The sequence below is a fragment of the Girardinichthys multiradiatus genome, chromosome 2 (assembly GCF_021462225.1).
Source record: "Girardinichthys multiradiatus isolate DD_20200921_A chromosome 2, DD_fGirMul_XY1, whole genome shotgun sequence".
NCBI classification, from domain to species: domain Eukaryota; kingdom Metazoa; phylum Chordata; class Actinopteri; order Cyprinodontiformes; family Goodeidae; genus Girardinichthys; species Girardinichthys multiradiatus.
This window is the reverse complement of record NC_061795.1, coordinates 5,993,913-6,018,055: the sequence shown is the minus strand read 5'-3', so window position 1 is coordinate 6,018,055 and position 24,143 is coordinate 5,993,913. Positions and strand designations below refer to the sequence as shown.

At 39.3% G+C, this 24,143-nt stretch overlaps 1 protein-coding gene across 1 annotated transcript; it reads right to left on the bottom strand.

Moving 5' to 3' along the window:
- Positions 1 to 619: 619 nt before the first annotated feature.
- Positions 620 to 23,315, bottom strand: dldh (dihydrolipoamide dehydrogenase). The gene is made up of 14 exons (XM_047345580.1): positions 23,161 to 23,315; positions 22,544 to 22,619; positions 20,657 to 20,736; positions 20,468 to 20,536; positions 18,025 to 18,094; positions 12,900 to 13,000; positions 12,669 to 12,812; positions 12,464 to 12,565; positions 12,158 to 12,348; positions 11,896 to 12,066; positions 11,181 to 11,370; positions 6,521 to 6,658; positions 4,026 to 4,115; positions 620 to 1,330 (listed from the first exon to the last, which is right to left on the bottom strand). The coding sequence occupies exons 1-14, from the start codon at positions 23,197 to 23,199 to the stop codon at positions 1,265 to 1,267; spliced, it is 1,527 nt and encodes a 508-aa protein (XP_047201536.1). The 5' UTR covers positions 23,200 to 23,315; the 3' UTR covers positions 620 to 1,264.
- Between the last annotated feature and the right edge of the window lie 828 nt (positions 23,316 to 24,143).

The window sequence follows — 24,143 nt, the reverse complement described above, 5'->3', positions numbered from 1 at the left end:
TCCAACCTGTGGGACCTTGCCTTCCAAATGAAAACCAGTCTTTGGGCCACTGGGGGTTGGCAGTCCAGTTTCTGGTTCAGGAGTAGCTTGAGATGAGGAGTGCAACATTTGTGGTCCATGTTTAACATTAGTCTATGAGTTGTTGCTCTTGATGCGTAACTCCAACCTCAATTCAGTCCTTATGAAACTCCTCAAAATTTTTGATTTAAATAAAATATTTCACGTTTAATGAATCTATATGCAACTTTCACTTTCTCAAATGAGTGACAAAAAACAACTTTTTCACAATATTCAAAGTTTTGGTAACTCCAGATGGTGCCCCCAAATGATTTTCTGCTTGGGTCCTCATACGTTTGGTTGGCTCAATAACCAACAAAGCCTGTACATTTGTACCGATGACATCAGTCAAGACATCTTTGTATTATGTGAGCATTTGACATAGTTTCCCTCTACAGGAAATAAAGCAATCCGTTTTATGTCCAGACTATCTTAATGTGTTGATTTGACAGCAGGGGAGAAAGATTTAGATTTAAGACAAGCAGATATAGAAAGTGTATTCAGTTGGCTTGAAACCTTCATAAACCTGAATAGAAACATCACCCCATAATAACTGCCACAATGTATGGAACTGTATTTATTGGTTTGGATGAGAAGAGCAATCGTAGTCAACAACCCAATCAGGAAAGGCCTCTCCAATAGTTCTCTTTCTAAACAGAGTCAATAATGACCGAAACAGAGTTGTGGAGAAGACAACATTTTGGAAAAATGTGTTGTTTACATGTGGGGAACGGGTGCAAACATAGAGACGACTTTTGTAAAATATCTGTGACACAATAGAAAGGTTTTAATCTATAGCAAATATTTCTGCTCCAGCTCCAATTAGACTTTTCACAATTCTTTCACATAGTAAAAAAAACAACTCCAACAAACACATTGTTTCCTTAGGTTAGCAGAGAATGCAACCACCTCAAAATATCGTCCATCTCCCTGTTCCAAAAACGGGTGAAGAAAATTCTCCTACAGAAACGTTAAAGTATGCGCTGAAAACAAAGCAGTATCACACAAGTCAGCATTTGTTTACCAATAAAACCCCTTTTAATATTGTTTTTGGAACACTTAAATAACATAAAACTAATTGTAATTATGCCGATGTGATGGATATGGGATCATAGGTGGTTTTAAGTCAGTGAAGGTCTGGATGCAGACTGTGAGCATCTTATTTCTCCACCGCCATGTCCAACGACAGTGTGCGTCCGCAGGCACCTCAAAAGTTGATGGCTTTGCCAAACGATGCTGCCAGGTTGGCTTCTCTAAAAGCCTCCGACACAGTCTACAGGAGGAGGGCAGAACAGAGACAGGAAAACGAGAAGAAGGGTTAACCCAAAGTAAAACTGTTAACTAACAACCTTAATAAACTAACAGTACAGAGTTTATGCATAACAAATGAAGGAAAACATGTTTCATTTCAATAATAAATAGATTTTAATCTTTAAATTATTTGGATATCTGTTCCACAGTAAAGCTGATGATTTACATTCTCTCCACTCAGGAGAATATTCATCACTATTAAAGTTAAGGCAAGACAGTGTGGAGAACTCATCTCTGGGATAGTGCCAATTCAAAACAAATGTCATCTTAACGCACAGGACAGATTCTTTTTTTATTTTTTTATTTTTTTTAAACACAAATCTATCATATAGATTCAAACTGCCATCATCTCAATTTAAATATAAACTTAGCTTATAATCACAGTTAGTAAAAAGCCCAGCTAATCACACTGTCATTTTGTGGACTGTGTGAAGTTTCCCAAAAGCTCCCAGTGATCCTCTTCACCCCTGTGTTCTGCCATCAACTGCTCCAGTGTCTACGTATCTTCTTTTACATTTTTAAATTGTATTAGTTAACATTTGCTTATGATTAGACAGTTCGGGTATCAAATCCCTCTACCTGCTGGCTGATTAACTGCTTTGTTATTCTAATAAACACAATTTTACTAAAAACGTTTGTCTCCATTTGTGCTGTAGTTATATGAGTTTACCTGATGATAATAAAAGAAAAATAAGTGTGTTAATCTGCGTTTAGCAGTTATTGTAACTGAATCATGCAGTTGTAAAGCAACAACTCTGGCCTGAAGCAGCTTGGTAAAAAATGAAATGTAAAGTAATTATTTAAACTTTTCCTGCTTATGGATCCAATCAAATTTAAGGATTAATGGAAAAAGATTAATCAATTGTATAACTCTAAAGCTGCTCATAATCTATTATTTTTTATGTTTTGTGAACAAATGAGGGAATATGGGCTTCTCTTACAGATTTCTCCAGTCTCGAACAGAGAGGGGATAAAATAGAGGCTGGATAGCATACAGGAGGGGGCATTTATGAGAACTAGGAAAGACTGGTTAGAGAAAGGAAAGCAAAATTCCTCCTACTTTTTGAAGTGAGAAAAATCATTCAAAATGAAATACAACTACTCATTCAATAGAAGAGGTGGTAACTGATGACCTCACAAATGCTTCATAGGATCGATCCAGCTAACCACTACCTTCAGAGGCTTTGTTAATGTAAATTGTACTTTTTGTGAAGCTGATAGGAAACCAATGGTTCATTTATTCTGGTATTGATGAGTTTCAACTTTAGAGCAGACTTTCACATTTTATTTTTGATCACATTTATCCAGATTTTTTGAGGAAGAATATTGTGTTTGGTTAAACAGATATTCACAGTAACCTTAATTCTCACTTTTATGCTATTAACCAGCTCATTTTACTGTCCAAATTCTAAATTCATAAATCCAATTTCTTCAATCATAAGCCAAATTTTAGTAAATCATTTCTCAATAATGGACCGAGACTAAAAAAAGCTTTAAAAATATGTAACTTTTTTTCCTTTTGATTTTATTATTCTTTAATTTTGGACTGAAGGTGTAGTGCAGTTCTTCACAACGTCCACAGATATGATTAGGCTGGTTTAAATAAATGTTCTGCAGCCTTTCAGAACAGTGGAAACAGAAAGCACACAAATCCCAGGTATTTAAGTCCTGGGACATTCAGTGGAGAAGGGGCTTATCCTTCTATCCAAGTAAGTTACGGCTGGGATTTTGGATTCATTATTTACAGAAAAAAAAATTAAATAAATGACATTTCTGCTCCAAAGCAGCACGAGGCAGAGGGGTCATCATGCATACTGTACATTTTTACAGCATGTTGTGCAGACACAATGCATTAACTAAAACCTTTCACTGTGTAGTTTAAAGTTTAAACCCCAACCACCCCGATGTAAAATCATAACCCCACCCCCAGACAAATTTTGAAAAAATGCCACCTAAGTGGGTAGTGCAAAGAGACACTGAGGGGAGCGGCCAATAGTGGGATTAGTGGAGGGGGTTAAGCAGGGGTGTGGTCAGAAGGACGAGAGTAATCAGAGTAGTTCCACCATGGATCGGTCCTTTGTGGTCGAGGATGTTTCATCCCCTTCATCTCTGGAGGTTTAAGGAGGCTTTTTGGACCCAGTGGGCCTGAACCCACTAGGCTCCACTGGCAGCAATGCCTAGGCAGTGGAGGACAGAATGGGTCCAGTTTCTGAGTGGTAAAGTGGCGTTATCAGCATCATTGCTAACTACTCTTGACTCGCCATGGGGGTGTGTGTCGGAGTGAGATGGTTTTATACCCAAAACTGGGGCTGTGACGTAGACATGTAACAAACCGTACCGGTTGAACCAATAGGAAAATTCAACTGTAGTAGCCACCGATCAACCCAAAGAGGGCAGCACTAAGACATCAAAGATAGCATCCATAAGCCACAGTTTATACAGTTTATCTGTGATTTAGTTTCACTTTAAATGAGTTTGGACTGCTACCAGATGTTGCATAGTTCTAATCACTGTTTAAATTAGATACGGTTAGGGGATAATGTCTAAACAATTATTCTCCTCTCAAAATCTTATTCATCTGCAAGACTGCAAGGTGTCTGCTATAGGGATGATGCCTTGAAGTGTTTAGTAAAGTTAGGATGAAGCAGGGAACATACAGGATGTGCGTGGCAGACCCGGGCAATGTCCTCACAGGAAGCACCATACTCCATGGCCAGCGCAGCTTCATTGATCATCTCTCCAGCTCCCTGCATTGAAACATAAACATGTGATCAGATTCCAAACGTCTAACTTATTGGCTTTCTCTCCCTAATCCCAGGCACATTCTAAGATTGTCAAAAAATTCGTATTCACATTGTTTTACTGACCTCTAGCCCTGGAGCTGAGCTGTATTTTCCCTGCTGTTTTTTTTTTTTATTTCATTGCACACGCAGATCATTTGTGATGGCTGCATATTACAATGTGTCAGCTAAAAGGCTTAGATAACCAGATACTAAAAAAGGTATCAAAGACAAGCTAATCAACAATATTTTATCCAGTTGGACATCAGCTACAAAATCGATACATTTTTCTTATCCACAGTTCTATTTATCCCCAATTTAGACGTTTTAGATATCTCAAAACTCCACATCCATACAAAGGCTTTGCATCCTTACTTTTCTATAATGTGTGCCCTCAAAAGTGTTTTTTTTTCCTAAGATGTAGCTACACCCTTGAATCTTGACCTAAAGCACCATCTCTAGTGTACTGAGCCATGAGTCAACTATACAGTTGTTTGGTTTCTCTGGGTATTCTTCAACTCATTGGACTGCATAGACCAAGTTATTCCTCTGGATGTTTTTATTCATTTATTAAGGCATTTAATGTAAGCTACATTTTAATTGTGACCTAAGTGATGTCCTCATACCTGTACCAAGGACTAGGTTGTGTCCTTCTACAGGTCCTCAAGAATCTGTCATTGCTCTCCTGACAAAGAGCTAGAAAACGAAGCAACAAGCAGATCTAAAAAAAAAAGACAACTGAATGCCTGCAATTGCTGCGAAATCCAGATCTCACTGACCTACAAAACCACAGTAGCTTAAGTCCCGGATCAAGAAACACTGACAAAAGGCTTCAAGGCCAGATGGCAGCTGAGAACCTAGGTGATATAAACGGCTAAAAACGCTATGCTAAGTTATCCAGTGGCACCCTTTCACTTAGGTCACAATGGTATTCCAAAAAGAGGGCTGGACAAGGTTCATGAGAGGAAGACCTTGACTTACCAACTTCTTATTGAGTGGATTAAAGGGAGGCTGGCGAGATGTCGGTAGAAACCTTACAGTCAAATCAACATGGTAGGTAACAGTTCTGTTTATGGAAGATAGGAGTACGAAGCAGGTTTTTAGAGGATGGGACAGCAAACTTCTTTCTAGTAGATGGGCAAGAGAGAAGCAAAGCTGGGAGAGCAGATGGCAGTAAACTGGCCACCACCAACCCACCAACTAAAAGTGTTGTGGCTTAAGGTTGAAAACCCCTCATTAAAAGTTGATGCCACCTGACAACATCGGCTCCTTGCTGTAAGCTAGAGTTACCAAACAGGATAACTGTTAGAAAGCAAGCAACAGATGGATTTCTAGCGTAGATTCGGTACCTGGGACATTTTTGGTACTCTGGTACAGACAGCTACAGTCCAAACAGAACAAAACAAAACACAAGCTGTAATCAATTACAAAAGACTGACATCAGGAGGTGGTGCATAAACATGAGTTCATAATTTAAGGTTCAAAGATGAACAGAACAGGTGGCTCATTTTATAAACAGGAAATAGAGTAAAATAGAAAAGGCTGCAGACACACTTCAACCTTTTGCCACATGCAGAACAAGCATGTTAGTTGTAATAGTCCATGTTTAGAGTTTACACTTCAAACATTTTAACCTTGAATAGGTTCATTGATTTTTACTAAACTGAAAACCTGTAGTCTTTCACACTAAAGCTGAAACCATTTTGTTTTAGCATTAGTAGAGATGCCCCTATCTGATTCCAGGACTAAATAAAAGAACCAGGACAATAACCACAAAACCACATTTAAATCTTAATCCCACATGTCCCAATAACACCAACTCACTTAGGAACCTTGTTTTAAGATCTCCCTGAACGGCGTTTATCAGAATCGCTACAAACTGGAATTGAAAGAACAATTTATTCAAAACAGCCTAAATATTCAAAAGTAGAAACTGTTGTAATGAATGGATGTAGTATGTTTATTGATAAAGCTTATAGTTAGTTAGCTTAGGTTATCCTGTGGATATACTGCTATAGTTTTGGCGACTGCTTCAAATGTGATATGAAACATTTGAAAATTGTTTCTGAATGAATATATGTATGAATTGTTTATTGAATTTTTTTTTTTTTTCGTGACATGTGCGGAAAAGTATTGGTAACTGCAAATGCGGCAACTTCTCCTTTAAGATATATTTTTGAGTTTCAATTTCTAAAATAAGTCACAAAAAAAGCAGAACATTTACACGATTTTCAAATTTCTAAGCGCCATCTCTTATTTTTAATCAGAAAAACTGTTTCAACAACAAGTTGGTTAATCAATGCAGGATAGAAGATGCCTGCAACAACACACTGAGTCCATAGTTATTAATGTTAATATTTCTGAGCCCTTACTGTTCCAAGGATGTGCGCTCCAAGCATCCTATCAGTCTCCTTGTGACTTAGAATCTTCACGAGGCCATCAGTGTCTGCGTTGGTCTTAGCTCTGCTGTTGGCAGCAAAAGGAAACTTGCCAACTTTGTATGAGACACCCTGGGAAGAAAAAAGGGAAGATATTTATTCTGAAATGATGCTGAAAACATTCTAATATTAAAATACTAGGTATTGGCAAACCAAACAATGATCAGATTTGACATCTGAATGACCTTTTACTCCATTCTATGAGTTACTACACCAAGGGAATGACTGTGTGGTGGTTGTAATCATCACTTGACCAACAATAATTTAAAAAGTGAAAAAAAAAATAAAAAAAAATAAAAAAGCATCAGAACATTCTGAGGTTTTCCATGAAAAAACATAACAATAACATCCTCATTTTAACAGATTTTAGTTTAATAAAGCAAGAAAAAAACAAGAGCTGGGGGGCTGGTGCCAATCTCACGCAGCAGTCCATAAAAAGATTTAAACATTACATTTCACATGCTTGGGTGGTGGGTGAGGCTGTGACATCATTTTGAAATTCTTGCCTGGTAAAAGTCCAACAACTTGAAGCAACTCTTAGTGATACGAGTTTGTACCTCTTCCGAAACCTAAGTCGCAGTGTTGGATGAACATCCTGTGATTAAAAGAAAAAAAAGGATAGATCCCTGGAAAAACCTTGCCAAAGTCTGGCCTAGTGCCTGGTATGCAAGTTAATCAACAACTTTACAGCTGTACTGAAAAGCCTCAGCCTTGTTAGAGAACATTCCTGTAGCATCCTGAAGACCAGGGAACACCAGACAGATCAGGGATGTGGACCAGTTTAAAGCTGGGTTAGGTCATCAAGAAATTAATTCACACCCTCATCTGAAAAGGGAACAGCTGCAAACCTACCTAGACGTGGCCATCCACTTAGAAAGGCCATGCGAGTAAAGAATTCATCATGGAAGCTGCCAAGAGGACCATGATTGTTGACAGTGGTGCCCTGCACAAAACTGGCCTTGATGGAAGACTGACAAGAAAGACTATTTTCTCTTCTTTCAACCGTTTAAGGAAATCCGAAAGAAGCCGCATTTGCTGTTAGCCAGAAGCTATATAAGGCACATGGAAGTCAGATGAGTATATTATACATTAGTTTATGTAATTTTTTAACTTTCAAACTTGCATTTCACCTTCATATTTGTTCAATACTCTGCAGCTCACAATGGGCACGTTTCTTTTTATGTCAGAATTTGAGAAATGTGTAAAACACAATAAAGTGTAAAACAAGTGTCCAGAGCACAAAGCAGTCACGAAAGCAGGCGAAATACGCTAAACAGTGATGACGTTATTTTAAAAATAAATAAGTTGGGTGTCAATGCATGACGAAAAACCAACCAAGAAGGATCCGAAGTGTAAAAAAACTTTTATTCTGTTTATGTAAAAACTGAAAAGTTCCGTTGATCACCGTTTTGGGTATCAGGACCACCTTAGATGGAGTCATGTCTCACAACAGCAGCATTTAAAAAAAAGTCAAAACTAACATGAAATTATTCCCAATCCTTGATTCTACATGAGAAGACAAAAAAAATAACAGGGTTTTTCTTGGTTTACTGAAACTACTGTTAAAATCTCAACCCGTCTTGTTGTCCTAAACCCTGTTTAATCATCATCTTATCTGGTCAGGTCAAAGTATTGTTACATTTTCTACATAACTCAGTTTTTGAATTTTGCGAGGAAAAGTGACAATCTATGAAAACCTGCAGGCAAAAGCTACACCTAAAGGCCATTCGCATCTACACACACAAATCATCCTTTCTCAAACTTGGTCAGAAAAACGGCAAATTCAATACCTATAAAAAAAGGAAAACTCTTTAATGTTTCACCAGGATAAGAATTAAGATGCATGAATGTATTTATACACTGCTTCACGGTAGCTTTTTTTAAAAGCAGATCTGGTCTCCTTAATAGAGGAAACAAAAAGGACAGCGCCATTAGATCAATTTAACAAATTAAGTTGATTTTAAAAAAACAAAAAACTTATTCAGAATTCCTTTTTATTACATAATAAACAGCCATTATTAAGTAATGACAAATTCCATTTTATATGTCAATGGAAAGGTTTATGAATAAAGATATTTTAAACACAGCAGCTAGATATTTCTGAAATATTATAACAGCTTTTAAAAAACATTTATCACTAGCCTTCAACAGTTCATGAGCAGAAAACATTACTGAAGTCGCATGTTGACTCAATTTGAACAAGTCTTTAAATAGCTGCATACACACACACACACACACACACCCCTGTTCTTTCCAAAGTCAGCTACTACATCCATGTGTTGCCTTTTAACATCTGCTGTGTCATTCAGGATGTTTCTTGGCTGCTTTCCGTATCTATAGAGGGGTGAGTTAACATGTTAATGATTGTTATAATCTGCATGAGTTAGAAAAACCGTCCAAGTGCTTGATGAACTGTTGTATCTTTGAAAATCCTCTGATTATACATCTCACTCTGATCAGAATCTCTGCTCTGTCATGGAGTATGTGTTTACTTGTTGCTTTCAGATTTTCTAGAGCCACCAAAAGAGACATTCAGCATGGGACAGCGAGTGTCTTACCAGGGTTCATACAGCAGGACACCTTGCAAGGAAACAGAGCAATTTTCTCACCTACAACGCCTTAGTTCTCGCATAAGACATATAGGCACACACACTCACAGAACGTCCCTAAATATGGGCATAAAATGCAACTAAATGTCCGCTGTCAGAGGCCCTGATAAAAATTAGAACAATGAAATATTACCAAGTTAGTTTGATGCTGGTAACAACAGTAGTTCAGTGTTAAAGGGAGATAATGTTCATGTAATCAGCAACCAAATCCATATATTATTCCAGTTTAATCAGTTCAAATGAGGTTGTCCCCATTTGCAAATATTACAAAACCATTTGATTCACTTCCTCCTCATCTGTATTCCTCTGATTTTTGTAACACTGTGGTATCATTTTTCTCTTCAAAAATAGCACATATCCACGAGCAACTTCTACCCACTGCTGCTTTAGTATCATCTGTTCCAGTTCCGGTTGCCCCAACAAATTCACTTTCAGTCTTCACCCTCTCTTAAGTCAATAACGTCTTCAAATTAATTCACAAATCAAAATCTTCAACCTGTCAATTAGATCCTTTTCCAACTGTTCTTGTTAAAGCTACCCTTCCTTCTCTGTCCCCTCTCATCACAGACATAATACATTATTCCCTCACCATTGGTGTTGTTCCTCTCACGCTCAAAACAGCAGCTGTAACCCCAATGCTCAAGAAACCTGGTTTAGATCCCAATAACTGTAAGAATTTTTGCTCCATTTCAAATCTTCCATTAATTTCCGAAATTCTTGAAAAAACAGTTGCTTTGCAACTTCATGCTCATCTGTCTTGCAATAATTTATATGAACAATTCCAATCTGTTTTTTTGTCCTTTTCACAGCACTTCTTAAAATCACCAATGACCTTCTCCTTGCTGCTGATTCTGGTCTATTATCCATACTTCTTCTGCTTGATCTGACTGCAGCCTTTAATACAATTTCACACAACATCCTTCTTGATACACTTTCCTCTCTTGCCATTGTAAAAACACCTCTCAACTGGTTCCATTCATATCTTTCAGGCCACACTCTGTTCAGTTAAAATCATTCACATCTAAATCTGTTCCTGTCATCTCAGGTGTTCCCCAGGGCTCTGTTCTGGGACCCTTGTTGTTCATCATTTACCTTCTCCCCCTTGGTTATATTATTCATAAGCATCATATTCAGTTTCACTACTATGCCTTCATCCCTCACGAATTGTCTCCTTGAAATAAAACGCTGGTTGACCATAAACGTTCTTAAATTAAATTACAATAAAACTGAACTTCTTTTAATTGGCACTAAATCAATACTAACCTTATATCTTCTGATTGATAACTCCTCCATCTTTCCCTCCCCCTCAGGTCAAGAGGCTGGGTGTCATCCTCATTAGCACCCTCTCCTTTGCTTCCCATGTCAATAATATCACTCGGTCAGCCAACTTCCATCCTCGAAATATTAATCATTTCCGTCCTTCTCTCACTCCACTGCTGTTCTGGACCACAGTCTGCTCACCTGTCGTTGAGATTACTGTAATTCTCTTCTCTTTGGCATACCACAGAAAACCCTCCATAATTACAACTGGTTCAAAATTCAGCCGCCCGTATCATCATACGAACCCCCCTCAATTCATTATATAACACCTGTTCTAAAACAGCTTCATTGGCTTCCCATCCCATTTCACATCTACAAAATACTTCTCCTTACCTTCAAAGCTGTCCACAACCTTCCCCCTCCTTAACTCATCTGTTTAAAGTAGCATACACATTGGGATTGCAATTACTTAAAATCCTATTTTGTACTTATGTTTACTGTGTATTTTAATATTGTGTCTGTATTTATGTTAAACTATGCAAGGTGACCTTGAGTGTCTAAAAAGGCGCCTACAAATAAAATATATTATTATTATTATTGAATCTCACAAGTTAATTTTTCGGTGAGGGCCAATATTTACCTCAAGTCTTGAGCTTTGTTGTCATCTCTGACACCAAACAGGCTCATAACTAACTACTCTATGCATGTCCATTAGGCAGCCTCACCTCCTGCTTAAGCTGCTCTTCTGTTTTCCCCACCCAGGCCACCTCAGGGTGAGTGTAGATGACTGAGGGAACACAGTTGTAGTCTATGTGCACTGCACCACCAGCCATGCCTTCGATGCAGATGATGCCCTCATCCTCAGCCTTGTGGGCCAACATTGGGCCAGCGATCACATCACCAATTGCATGAATGCTAAAGAAAGGGTTGGTGGGAAAACAAACAGAAACATTTATAACAGTTTTGTTTTTAAATCAGACTTATTTACAACACTAAATACAAACACAGCTATAGAGTACTGAGCTGCAATTCTATTCTCTAAGCTTAAGGTCTTTCAGTTCTGGTCAGTATTTTGGTATTAAAGAGCATCTGGTTGTCACCTAGTGTGTCTGGTACTGGGACCTCAGCAACAGATGTGTTGAGACCAGTATATTTTCATGGTTTCTGTAAATAAGACCTGCTTTCAATAGATCCCATTAGTCTGATACAGATATTCTCCAGAATGCAACATAACAGTAAAATGTCAGTGGATGCACTTACTTAATGTGAGCACTAACTTTTTATTCATTTTAATTGCTCTTAGGGCCCCATAGGGCCCCGCCTCTAGCTCAATGATTGGTGGGGACAGGCACCAGCTCCCCCACAGCCCTAAGGTAGGAACAAGCAGCTCCACACAATGGATGTATCTGGATAAGTACGAGACAAGCTTAGGTGTTATACCCATGTACTTTCGTCTGGAAGCGGTTGTTTACTGGTATACGACCTCTGTTGTCCAACTCGATACCAACAGTTTCCAGACCCAAGTTCCCGGTGTATGGCCTTCTGCCGATGCAGACCAGCAGCACGTCACAAGTCAGAGTCTCATTCTTCCCACCAGCTGCTGCCTCGACTCTGCAACAATAAACTCCTAAGAGTTACAAACTATGCAACACTAGTCATTGATTACAAAAGCACAAGAGACTTTTCCCTCTTGCTGACTCACGCCACATCAATCTTGCCATCAGGCCTCTTGGCGGCTCCCAGGACTTTGGTGCCCAGCTTGAACTTCAGGCCCTGCTTCTGCAGGATGCGCTGGAAGTTCTTGGAGATCTCCATGTCGATGCCCAAGCCACCTACATGGCCCAGGAACTCCACTGCTGTTACTGTGGAACCCAGACGCTGCCACACTGACCCCTGCAAGACAATGTGGACATGTCCGTGAGAAAAAAAGCTGGACTTGCCTTTGCATCTTGTGGACCATGAGAGGCAAAGACTGTTGCTGTAAGTTGGAAGCTAAAGTGTTGCTAACCAGCTCGACTCCAATAACTCCTGCTCCGATTACAATCATTTCCTCTGGCACTTTGTTTAGGGACAGAGCTCCAGTCGATGACACAACAGACTCTTCGTCAATCTAATAAAACACATTAATAAAGGTTTATTTCGCAGAATGAGACAAAGAGCAAACACTTCTTGCAAGTTTAGTAACTGAACGTGAATTAGAGATGAGATGGTACCTGGATGCCAGGAAATGGGGTGACCTCTGAGCCAGTGGCAATTAAAATGTTCTTAGTGTTGATAACCTGCTGGGTGCCATCTGCAGCAGTGGCGGTCACTTGATTTTTACCAGTTATTTTACCAAAACCGTTAACATGGGTTACCTGAACACAGACACATCATATAGTAAAAACCAGTTGTACCTAATATATTAGCTGTGAAGCAGCAAAGAGAAAATACAAAATCTTTACCTTGTTCTGTTTAAACAGATGTGCAATTCCTCCAGTCAGCGCTTTGACTGCCCCGCTCTTCTGAGCCATCATCTTCTCCAGGTTTAATGAGATTCCAGAAACTGAGAGAAAGAGAGACGATGAGCTACCATGGAGCATTTCTGTCTAATTAAGGTCATTAAGGTCAGCTAACATCATTATTGCATTATCTTATTGTGTAAGAGGCTAATCCCAAATGTCGGTTGTTCATTTTCCTGTATAGTTTACAAAATGTTTCTCTAACTGATGTTTAAAGTGTGTGAATTTCAACCATGTTAGAAAAATGCAGAAAATCCTTTATGATGATGTTCAAATTACATTAAAATCATTTTGTGGAACTAATAAATAGTTAAAACCACAAGAAAAATGAGCATAAATCTACAACTTATCTTGGCCTGCTTACAGTAAATGTTCCCCTTTAATTAAGACAGTCACTGAAATCAGGACTGCTTTGAACATTAATCATGATAATCATCATCAGATACATACAGAGAAGGTAGAATTGGCTTTTGAGTTGTTTTGCATTTAGCTTAAACAGAAAGATGCAGCAAAAAAGACAAGGATTTTTATTAAGCTCTATTTCTACACCAGGCGGTCCAAAGTACCTTACAGAGACTACAGCTTGGCCTTCAGATAGTAAAGCTTTACATTGTTGTCCCTCCATGCATGACTACACTCCCACCCACCCTGAGATGTTCATCATAAAATTATTTGATGACACCAGTGTGGCATGGCTGATACCTTACAAAATATCAAAGGGAAAACATTAAACAACAAAAACCTTTAACCCTTGAAAAACAAATGGTAAAATGCATTGTATTCTTAAATCTCACCCTTCAATCACTCATCTGGGAAATAGTTCATTAGTTGGCCCCTTTAAATCAAATGCTGCAGCAAGCAATAATAACAATAATAATAATGTTTTCAGTCCTTATTTACAGAGGCAGGCAGTTTCTGCACACCTGAGGTTTTCAGTGGGTTTGTTTCAGAGCATAGAAACTAAATTCTACCACCTGTTCTTTAGTTCTGGTCCTGGGAACAATAAGTAAGCAGATTTCTGATCACCTGAGGGGCCTTTATTGTTATATTTGACAAATAACTCAGAAATGTATTTCAGCACAAGATCATTTGGTGCTTTACAGGCCAATGGCAACATTTTAAATTCATCTGCTGGTGGAACTTGAGGAGAAGTCCTCTAAGCGTCTTACATCTGCTATGGTTAAAAAGACCTGGACTGTTGCTGTTTGGTCTAAAGTCCTCTACTGAGATTTCATTTGGAAATCAGGAGAACCCAAGTTGATTGAGGTCAAGTTGAAATTTCAAAGCCAAGTAATCTGCTAGATATGGCCCACTGTGTTTCAATAAGTCCAAATTCAGTGCAGCAATCTACCAGGAAGGTTTATACCATACAAATTCAGTAGGCCCACATTTCTGCATCCAAAAACCTAGGTTTTGTTGCTTATATGTAATATTCAAATTTTGCAATAAATACAATTCGGAGTTTTAAATAGCTGGAAGTCACTGCAGATTGTGTCAGAATATAAATATCTGGGGTGGTAATTGATTCAGATTTGTCATTTAAAAATCAGACAAAAAGGGTCTGTAATGAGATTAAATTTAACCTCAGTAATTTCAGACACATTCGTCGTCAGTTGCCCATACAGGCAGCAAAAATGTTCAAGCATTCTATGATTTTGTCCCATATTACTTCCTGTTTACCTAGCTGGTCTCAAGCTGATGTTACAACTATGAAACCTCTGCAATCACTCTATAAACAAGCTATAAAAACTCTGAAAAGAGAACAAACATGCGTCATCGTTGTCCAATGCTACAAAAATACAGTCTACACAGTTGGCACAACATGGTCAAATATTCAAATCTATGTTTTATCTATAAGACTAGTCATGGTTTATCATCCCCCCCACTTCACCAGTTTGTTAATATCCAAACATCTAATCGGAGCAGAACCAGAGGTGCAGCGAGGGAGATTGAATTAATTCTTTTAGTCCATTTGGCCAAACTGCTTTTTCTGTTCGAGCTGCTACTGAATGGAACCTCACCCCCACGACCATCAGAAATCGAAATGACTACAAAGCATTTCGGATGCAATGGCTTGTTTAAAATCAGAGTTATCAACATTAGGCTATAATTAGACCTGCTCTTGCTGGCTCCGCTATCATCTCATCTCGTGTCTGTTTTTATTATCTTTGAAGTTTTTTTTTGAGTTGGCCTGTGTGTTACTAATAACATTTGAGCTTTTATAGTATTTTTATTAAATGTTAATTAAATTGACAGAAATGTTATTAATATGCACTGTCCCTGTAATAAATAAATGACTAAATCTGAATCTTCAAAAATATCACTCCCTATGAGTTTGTTTTACTTTTTAAATTATTTTAAAAGTAGAATTCCTGACAGTAATAAACTTTTTGATGATATTTTCATTTATTTAGATGCACCTGTATATCACCGGCCCAGGAGTTGAACACCCAGCCACTCGGTCATATTTAACCCGAGCATGATGTAAGGCAGGTGATCAGGACAATGAAAATCTACAAAGCTGCTGGCCCAGAAAGAGAACTGGGAATAGTTCTCAGAGCTCTCCCATGGCTTTACCTCCATCTTCAACTTCTAAATGTCACAGTCTCTCCTCCATCTTTCTTGAAATGATCCACAATCACCACTGTTGCAAAGAAGCAAACCACAGACAGTCTTAAAAGATAAGCACCCTGTCACACAGATTTGTTCCAGCAACACTATGAGAGGCTGGTACAACGTCACATAAAAGTCTGTCCCCTTCCCAGCTACGACCCACAGCAGTATCTCAGCTATGTATACATATCTATAGGAGAGGCTAGAGTCACGGCTTCCACACCTCGCCACCTCACCCTGGTTTTCAGAGACTACATCTTGGTCTTCAGACAGTAAAGATTTACATTGTTGTCCCTACATGCATGACTACACTCCCACCCATTCTGAGATGTTCATCATAAAATTCTCTGATGACATCAGTGTGGCATGGCTGATTCCAAGCGAAAACCTGACTGAAGCAGACAAAGCGGTGCTCCTCAAAGAATCAGTTGCTGAACATAACAAAAACCACTGTCAAGTAATCACTGTCAGGTTCACAGAGAACAGACCTGACCTCACTCTTCATGTAATGGAGACTTGTAGAGGGTGTCCACACATTCATCTCAGCAGATGTAACCTTAACCACAGTCATTAAGAAGACCCAGCAGCAACTGTACTTCACCAGAAAGTTACAGAGCACCCTAGACAACATCCACACCAATGCATGAAACCGTTCACAAACACACCAACATCTGCTTGCCCTGCCAACAGCAGCTAGAGATAATTAAAGAACCAACAGACTCAGGAATAGTTTTGTACATACAGCTAGAACCGTGACTAGCCGAATGCTAACACGCACTTTATTACCTACCTCAGTGCAATTATAAAAGTTACAGAGAATAGTACATCAAATGTTTTAATGGATGCTTTATATTTTATTATTTCTTGCACTATAAAAAACCTAGCTGTTAAATTGGTTAAAGTCTGCAAATTGACAGGTCTGGTTCTGATTAGTTGACAGCACATTGGGTAATGGTGCTACGCGTCTATTTGCATTTAAACTCTACTTTTACCTGAATCAAACTGGGGTCTTAAAATGTTCTTAACAGTCACTTTGCTAGAAAGTAAGTTGTCGGCTGACATCTTGGAGCAGGCCATTAAGAAGCTTCCAACATGTCCTTCCTCTACAATGCTCTGTTTGGCAACACTGTATGATGATTGGCCTTCATTGCAAAGAATTGTGAGGGGTACCGTATTTTCCGCACTATAAGGCGCACCGGATTATAAGGCGCACCTTCAATGAATGGCCTATTTTAGAACTTTTTTCATATATAGGGCGCACCGGATTATAAGGCGCATAGAATAGAAGCTACTGCAGTCAAACGTTTGACTGGGGTTGCGTTATGCATCCACTAGATGGAGCTGTGCTAAAGAGAATGTCAACAAAACAGTCAGATAAGTCAGTCAGTCAAACTTTATTAATACACTACAAACCAGCGTTCTGATAACTCCATTCACTCCCATGGTAAGGTCTCATCTACATAGAATTCTATTGAATAGAGCCAAATGCATTGGAGTCTATGAAGTTGAAATCAAACGTTAGTTAAAACGTGAAAGGGAACTTTTCCCTGATTCAGTAAACACGTAAAAGAAACAGTTTGATGCACTAAATCAAACGTTAGTACATTCACAATATAGTAGCGTTAACTGTTGAATTCTCTCGCTGCTGCTCTATTCCCATGTTCGACTGCGTAGCTGACAGCCTTGAGTTTGAACTCAGCATCGTAAGCGTGTCTCTTGAAAGGTGCCATTTTGGGGTCGTTATACACACACAAGTGGTGTTGGACTAGGAGTAAGCACAGTACAGGTGTTTACCGCTATTACTTCGGCGACGCCCCTGACTACGGTACCCGTATTGCTGCAAGCGGTGCGGCTTTGTAGTTTACCAGTCGTACTGAAACATTTTGACAGAGCGCCGTGTACAACCAGTATGGATCAACCAATTAACCAATTGATCCATATGTAAGGCGCTCCGGATTATAGTGCGGAAAATACGGTAACTTGAAGTTTATTTAGTGAATTATGCCTTATACTCACATTATGGGCACATAAGTACAAAATGACATTTCTTTTGGGAATCAATATCTGAACCTTTAGGAGATTTACTATGACATTTAATGGGTCTTCATATGTAAGATTACAATTACAGACCATTGTCAGACACGTTAGCATTGTGTTAAACACCTGTGTTGACTGGCTGAGTGAGCAGGGAAAGGACTCTGAAACGGTCACAACATCTGCAGAGCCCCAACCTCTGTCAGAATCTGCAACATGATAAAAGATATAAAGACGACCTTTTTGCCGAGTCATCTTTAGACAACTTCTCACAGACTGGCTTTCCCAAATATTACTCCGCAAAAATTTATATTAGTAATATAAGCATTGACTCCTGTTTAAAACTAACCCTGTACGAATGCGTCAGGACACACAAGGTTGTCATTATTTGTTAAAAAAAGAAATTTTACAGTTGACTTACTTTCAATGCCTCTGCTCTCAAAGTCTTTGCCATGTGCCATCTTGTACAAGTGAGAGTTGTTTAGCAGAGCCTGAAGAAACAAAAACAGGAACAAACTTCAATTCAATACAGTTTCATTAAAAGAAATTACAAAAACATCCTAATGCAGCTCATTACACAAACATGTATATACATAGATACATTTAATGGAAAATCAAAATCTTTTTATTTTAAGAAGAATTATTATATTTACATATTATTACAAAAGAAGACCACAAGGTTCAATTAGTGCAAATATTGTATTACAGTCTTGTGAAGAGGATGCTCAGGGCTGTCCATTATGTTCTTCTTAAGAATCATTCTCTGTACAATCAGCTCAAGAACCATCCCCAGAACAGAGGCAGCCTTCTTCATCAACGTGCTCAGCTTTATAAAATCGCTGGTTCTGAGGCCAACATCCCAACCAAGGACAGCAGAAGAGATCGCACTCTCCACAAGAGACTTACAGAAGATACACAGCATCTTGCTGCAAACATTGAAGAACCTAAGGTTTCTAAAGAAGTACAGTCTCCCATTTTGTTTAAAGCATCACTGTTGCATCCCCGGTCCAGGCTGCTGTCCATGTGAAAACATCTATACTCCACCACCACCTCAACTTCATCTCCATGATGGAAATAGTTTATACATTCTTGTTTACCTGTAACCTAAATCCTGTCCTATTCTGTTTACCCTCGAGATCAGATGATCGTTCCAACAGCATGCCACAAAGCAGTCCACCAGTTCTCTGTACTCAGCTCAGACACAAGCAACAACTGCAGAGCCATCTGAGTATTTCTGTAGATGACAGGTCTCCGACTCGTACTGAACATAGAAATTCTAAGCGTGAAAATGAATGTACAGCCCCCTTTGGTGCTCCTATGCAGCTGAACACCTGGTAAGATACACAAGCCTCGAGTCTAACAAACTGTGGTCTGTTCGTCAAGTAGTCTTTGATCTGCACGATTATGGAGGCATCTAACTGTGGTCTGGAGCTTCTGGACAGTAAACTGAGCTTTACTGTGTTAACAGCAATTGAAAAAAAAGAATGAAAGAAATGATCCCCACAGAGCTGCCCGTTTTGTCCTGGTAACAGTGGGTTTGTTGAAGCAAGCGTATGATGGAATCTTCCACTGCAGCTCTATGATGATAAACAGAGATCCTGAAACATGCTTGTTGGCATATCCAGGTGGGACAACGCAAGTCTCTCCTGGACTTTCGTAATGTAAGATGTCAAAGCAACAGGTCAAATTTCTTTAAGCACAAATGATTGAGTTTTTTATTGATCCTGGACATGGTAGGATGTTCTACACAGTACTAGAGCCTTCTGCTGGTGAATCCCACAGAGCTGGTCCACACAGACCTTCAGCACTCTGGGGTCGGCACCATCTGGGCTAGGGCTGCACAATAAAGCATAGATTTATTGTCACTGCAGTATTAATGCACACTGATGTGCACAGTGACACAGAATGTATACAGTCGACAAGAAAACACTGGAGAACTCCCTGTTTAGATAATATGGACTGAAACTTTCAGCTAGCAGTTCAATATTCAGGCTGCAGAAAACGATACTTGACAGTAGCATGTCTTGGAGTAAACCGTCCGACAAGCACTGCTAATCTCAGTGTGGGTCCTGGTTAGCGTTGCTAGTTCACCTGCTGTGTTTGCTTTTCTTCTGCTCTGCAACCACAACATCTTTTTAACTCATCTGGGGTTCAAAATGTAGTGAATAGTTGAACTTTTGAGATGTCAAACGGTTATTAATCTCTATGAATCTATACATTGCAGAATGATTGAATGTAGCATGAGGTGCTTGTATGTCAGCCAGAAATTATCTGAGGTTTTCTGTGGCAAGATGACGAATAATGATGTTAACATGACGACAGCAAATCCTTTTCAGATCATTGCCAATAAAAACATTTTTACACCTCTGCCGTGACCCCAGGATGACCTGCTTCCAGTGTGACCTTTCGCTCTGAGAGCCTCTCGCTGCAGACTATGGAGAGAATCTCCGCTGGAGAAACATGACCTCCGCCTGAAGCGAGACGCAAGCCATTTTTCACTTCCTACCACTTACGGATTGAATCTCATTGGCTATTTTTTTTTTTAACCTAGTCCCGCCTTTCACAAGAATGAGATTAGATCTGATTTAATTTAATCTCCAAACACTATTTTCGTTTCATTTTTTATTCGTAGATGAATCTTTCATGATCATAGTTATAATCTTTCCAACTAACTTTTGAAGTCAAGTTTCGTACACTAAAATAAGGATACGTATGAAATATTCTCGCCATTGTTTCCGCTATCAGAACTAACACTAATCGCCCTGGATTTTGTTTCTTTCTAGTTCACTCTTACATTTACGTGTAAATTATTGAGAACTTTATTGAGAAGCTAATGGCTCAATCTTTATGAAACTGTTTCTTACCTTCGAGGGGATGCAGCCAACATTGAGACAGGTCCCACCCAGTGTGACATTTTTCTCAACACATACCGTCTATCAAAAAAATTTTAAAGTATTAAATTAAAACAAAAATGCATTTAGACCCACATCTACAATCAAAAGTTGTATATAGTCAAAATAAAAAGAGATTTCATAAATGAGAAGGCGGCTCACCTTAAAACCAAGCTGTGCTGCTTTGATGGCTGCGACATAACCGCCAGGACCAGAACCCACCACGGTGACATCTGCGTCGACTGTGGAGAGGCAACACCTGGACATTTATTACCAGCAAACATGGAGCATATAAGACAACTTATCTGTACAAGGAAAGTCTAGTTATTTTTTATTTCAGCACAGTAAAACCGTAGTTCATTTTTGTAAAATATATTTAAGCAGGGCCTGAAACATCAACCTGCAACAGTAAATAACAGTTCATTGTTACCCATGGCAGATTTAGATTTAAAATAATCAGTCAATTGATAATACAATGTAAAAGAAGTATGAATTTTAAAATTATATAATCTGTTATTTATACTTAATAAAAAAAATGGCATTCCAAAGAATATTTATGCCCTTCTTAATAAACCAATGGAAAACCTTATTGACACGACAGCAGTTACATTTATGGCATTAGTAGGCCTTACTTTTATTAGCAGAAATCCAACTAAAGTGATATGTCTAAATGTGCATCAAATTCTTTATATCAGAACCATGGAGTTAAAAGAGCTGGTGAATAAGCTGTGATCTATTGTCTAAACTATGCACACAACGTACTGCGAAAGCAGCTTTACTCTCAGATATTGTTACGTTCGTTCGTTCGTCGTCTTTCGCTTATCCAGGACCGGGTCGCGGGGGCAGCAGACTCAGCAGAGACGCCCAGACGTCCCTCTCTCCAGACACCTCCTCCAGTTCCTCCAGGGGGAGCCCAAGGTGTTCCCAGGCCAGCCGAGAGACATAGTCCCTCCAGCGTGTCCTGGGCCGTCCCCTGGGCCTCCTCCCGGTGGGACGTGCCTGGAACACCTCCCAAGGAAGGCGTCCAGGAGGCATCCGGTATAGATGCCCAAGCCACCTCAACTGGCTCCTCTCAATGTGGAGGAGCAGCGGCTCTACTCCGAGCCCCTCCCGGATGGCCGAGCTCCTCACCCTATCTCTAAGGGAGAGCCTGGCCACCCTACGGAGGAAGCTCATTTCAGCCGCTTGTATCCGTGATCTCGTTCTTTCGGTCATGACCCAAAGTTCATGGCCATAGGTTGAGGGTAGGAACGTAGACCGACCAGTAAATTGAGAGCTTTGCTTTTCGGGACAGCTCTCTCTTCACCACAACGGACCGGCACAGCGCCCCCATTACAGTGGCAGCCGCACCGATCCGTCTGTCGATCTCCTGCTCCATTCTTCCCTCACTCGTGAACAAGACCCCGAGATACTTAAACTCCTCCACTTGAGGCAGGAACTCCCCTCCAACCTGAAGAGGACAAGCCACACTTTTCCGGTCGAGTTCCATGGCCTCAGACTTGGAGGAGCTGATCCTCATCCCAGCCGCTTCACACTCGGCTGCGAACCGCCACAGCGCATGCTGTAGGTCTTGGCTAGAGGGAGCCAGCAGGACCACGTCATCTGCAAAAAGAAGAGACGAAATCCACTGGTCCCCAAACCAGACCCCCTCCAGCCCTTGGCTGCGTCTAGAAATCCTGTCCATAAAAGTTATGAACAGGACCTGCCCTTTGTCGCCGGTGTTACGTTTCACTGATAATTTCATGGTGTTGGCACCATTTGGTGTTTTGATGTGTCAACCGGTGATATGATAGTAAAATCCAGCTTTATCGACAGTTTCACACAGGATGTGAGCTTGGCTCTTCATTACTTTTAATTATTGACCCCTCATGCAGGGAAGGCTAGGAAAAATATTTTCAATAAAGCAAATCAAAGCTCTTAAAAATAATTTGCTAAAACCAACAGGTCAAAGCTTCCCAAAACCACAGGTCTCTGCTCAGTGCGTCTGTAACAATAAAGTGTCACATAGTCCTTTTCATTATTTAAAAGTTAGGTTTACAGTTAGCTTACTTTCTGCTTTGTCAGCATATGTTCTGACAGACAACGCCGTGGCTCCATGGAGCTTGAAGGTGAGATGGTGACTTCGCTGATGAGCAAATAAGGCATAAGTTAAAAACACATACAAGTAGCTCATCCAAAAAATCAGAGTAGAGATCAGTTTCATAATCAAAAAGTTCAAGGCAATCTAAAATGGATGGGCGATGCAATAATATATTTTCTTTATTAGAATGTTCTTGTGTCCAGAGACAACAGATGTGCACTAGAAGTCTATGGGTCTATGAAAACAGGAGCTTTTAAAGGGGATTTGAGATTCAACACATTCAGAGTTGCAGATTTAAACCTCGCCAACAAAACTGTCAACCTTACGAAAAAAAACATGCCACAATCTGCAAGGACATTGATATCATATTAACTTACTTATTAACACATTTGTACAGTGGTTCTTTCCCACAGAACTAAGCAATAAGAGTTCTACACGCCACTTTACCGGAGAAAGGCTGTTAGCTGAGCTGTTAGCAAGCCCCAGGCCGCTAGTCAAAATAAAGCCTCATTTGAACAAGTCCGCAAGCTGGTAGACCCTTTAGGTGCAACTTCTGACACCAGTTAGAAACAATGCTCATTCTTACCGTGGCCAGAGAACGGTAAAGCTGTGTACAGCTCTGCATGTTTTCTGTGTCCCTGACAGAGAGGAAGTAACCTACAAGAAGGTTAGCCGAGCAAGGAAGGGCTTATGAAATGTGTTCTTCTTTCTAAGGACGTTGGCAAACCACTTTCAGCTCTAATTACTGCCCCCCTTTGGATTGGAGTGCGGCCCAGAATCCGAATGTCAAACCCAAAATTGAGACTGAGGCGAGATTATCTGTCTCTAAATCAAACACCGAGCTGTGTACTTAAATAAAAAATAAATAACAAATTAAACACATTAGTTAGTTAGTTAGTTAGTTAGCAAGCTCTTTATTTGCACTGTTTACATAATAAAACACAATTCAAAACAAGGATCCACAAGGAAATAAGCTAAATGGGCAGATGGGATGAGAAAATCCCAAAGGACTCATTATAAATATCACTGCAGCTAATATAAAATGACAGCTAAACTCAAATCACCATATTATAAGTGAAATAGAAAAATGAACCATGACAAAGAATATAACAATAAAAAGAAAAGAGGTTTAGCACTACAATGTGGAAGGTGGAGCTAATCAATGTGTCTTTTATTATGATAGTATACTTTACTATTTTTCACAAATAAGGTTTTAAGAGGACCTAAAGAGAATGCTGGCAAGTAGCTAATTTCATTATTAAAATAGTTAAATATTGGTATGTCAAAAATTGTAAAGATCTTACGGTATTTAAATTTGAGGCACTGAATGATCAAACATGGAACTAAATGACACAATTCAACTTCTTTTTTTGCAGAACAAATAGCCTATAAATATAAGAATACACCTTCCCATAAATATATAGATAAACTGTCATAAAGAGTTATCAAGCATTTCTATCAAGCACTAATGATCCCAACAGATTTTGATATTTTGCTTGAAATAAAATATCTACATTAAGTAATAATTCATTTAGGCTAAATCAGTTTGAAATAATTTTTAAGTCTGCA

Coding starts and splice junctions, on each gene's coding strand:
- dldh (XM_047345580.1), bottom strand. CDS start 23,199: ATGCAGAGCTGTACACAGCTTTACCGTTCTCTGGCCACG. Junction 22,620..23,160: donor TTTACCGTTCTCTGGCCACG/GTAAGAATGAGC, acceptor TTTGCTCATCAG/CGAAGTCACCATCTCACCTT. Junction 18,095..20,467: donor TTGGCTGCATCCCCTCGAAG/GTAAGAAACAGT, acceptor TTGTTTCTTCAG/GCTCTGCTAAACAACTCTCA.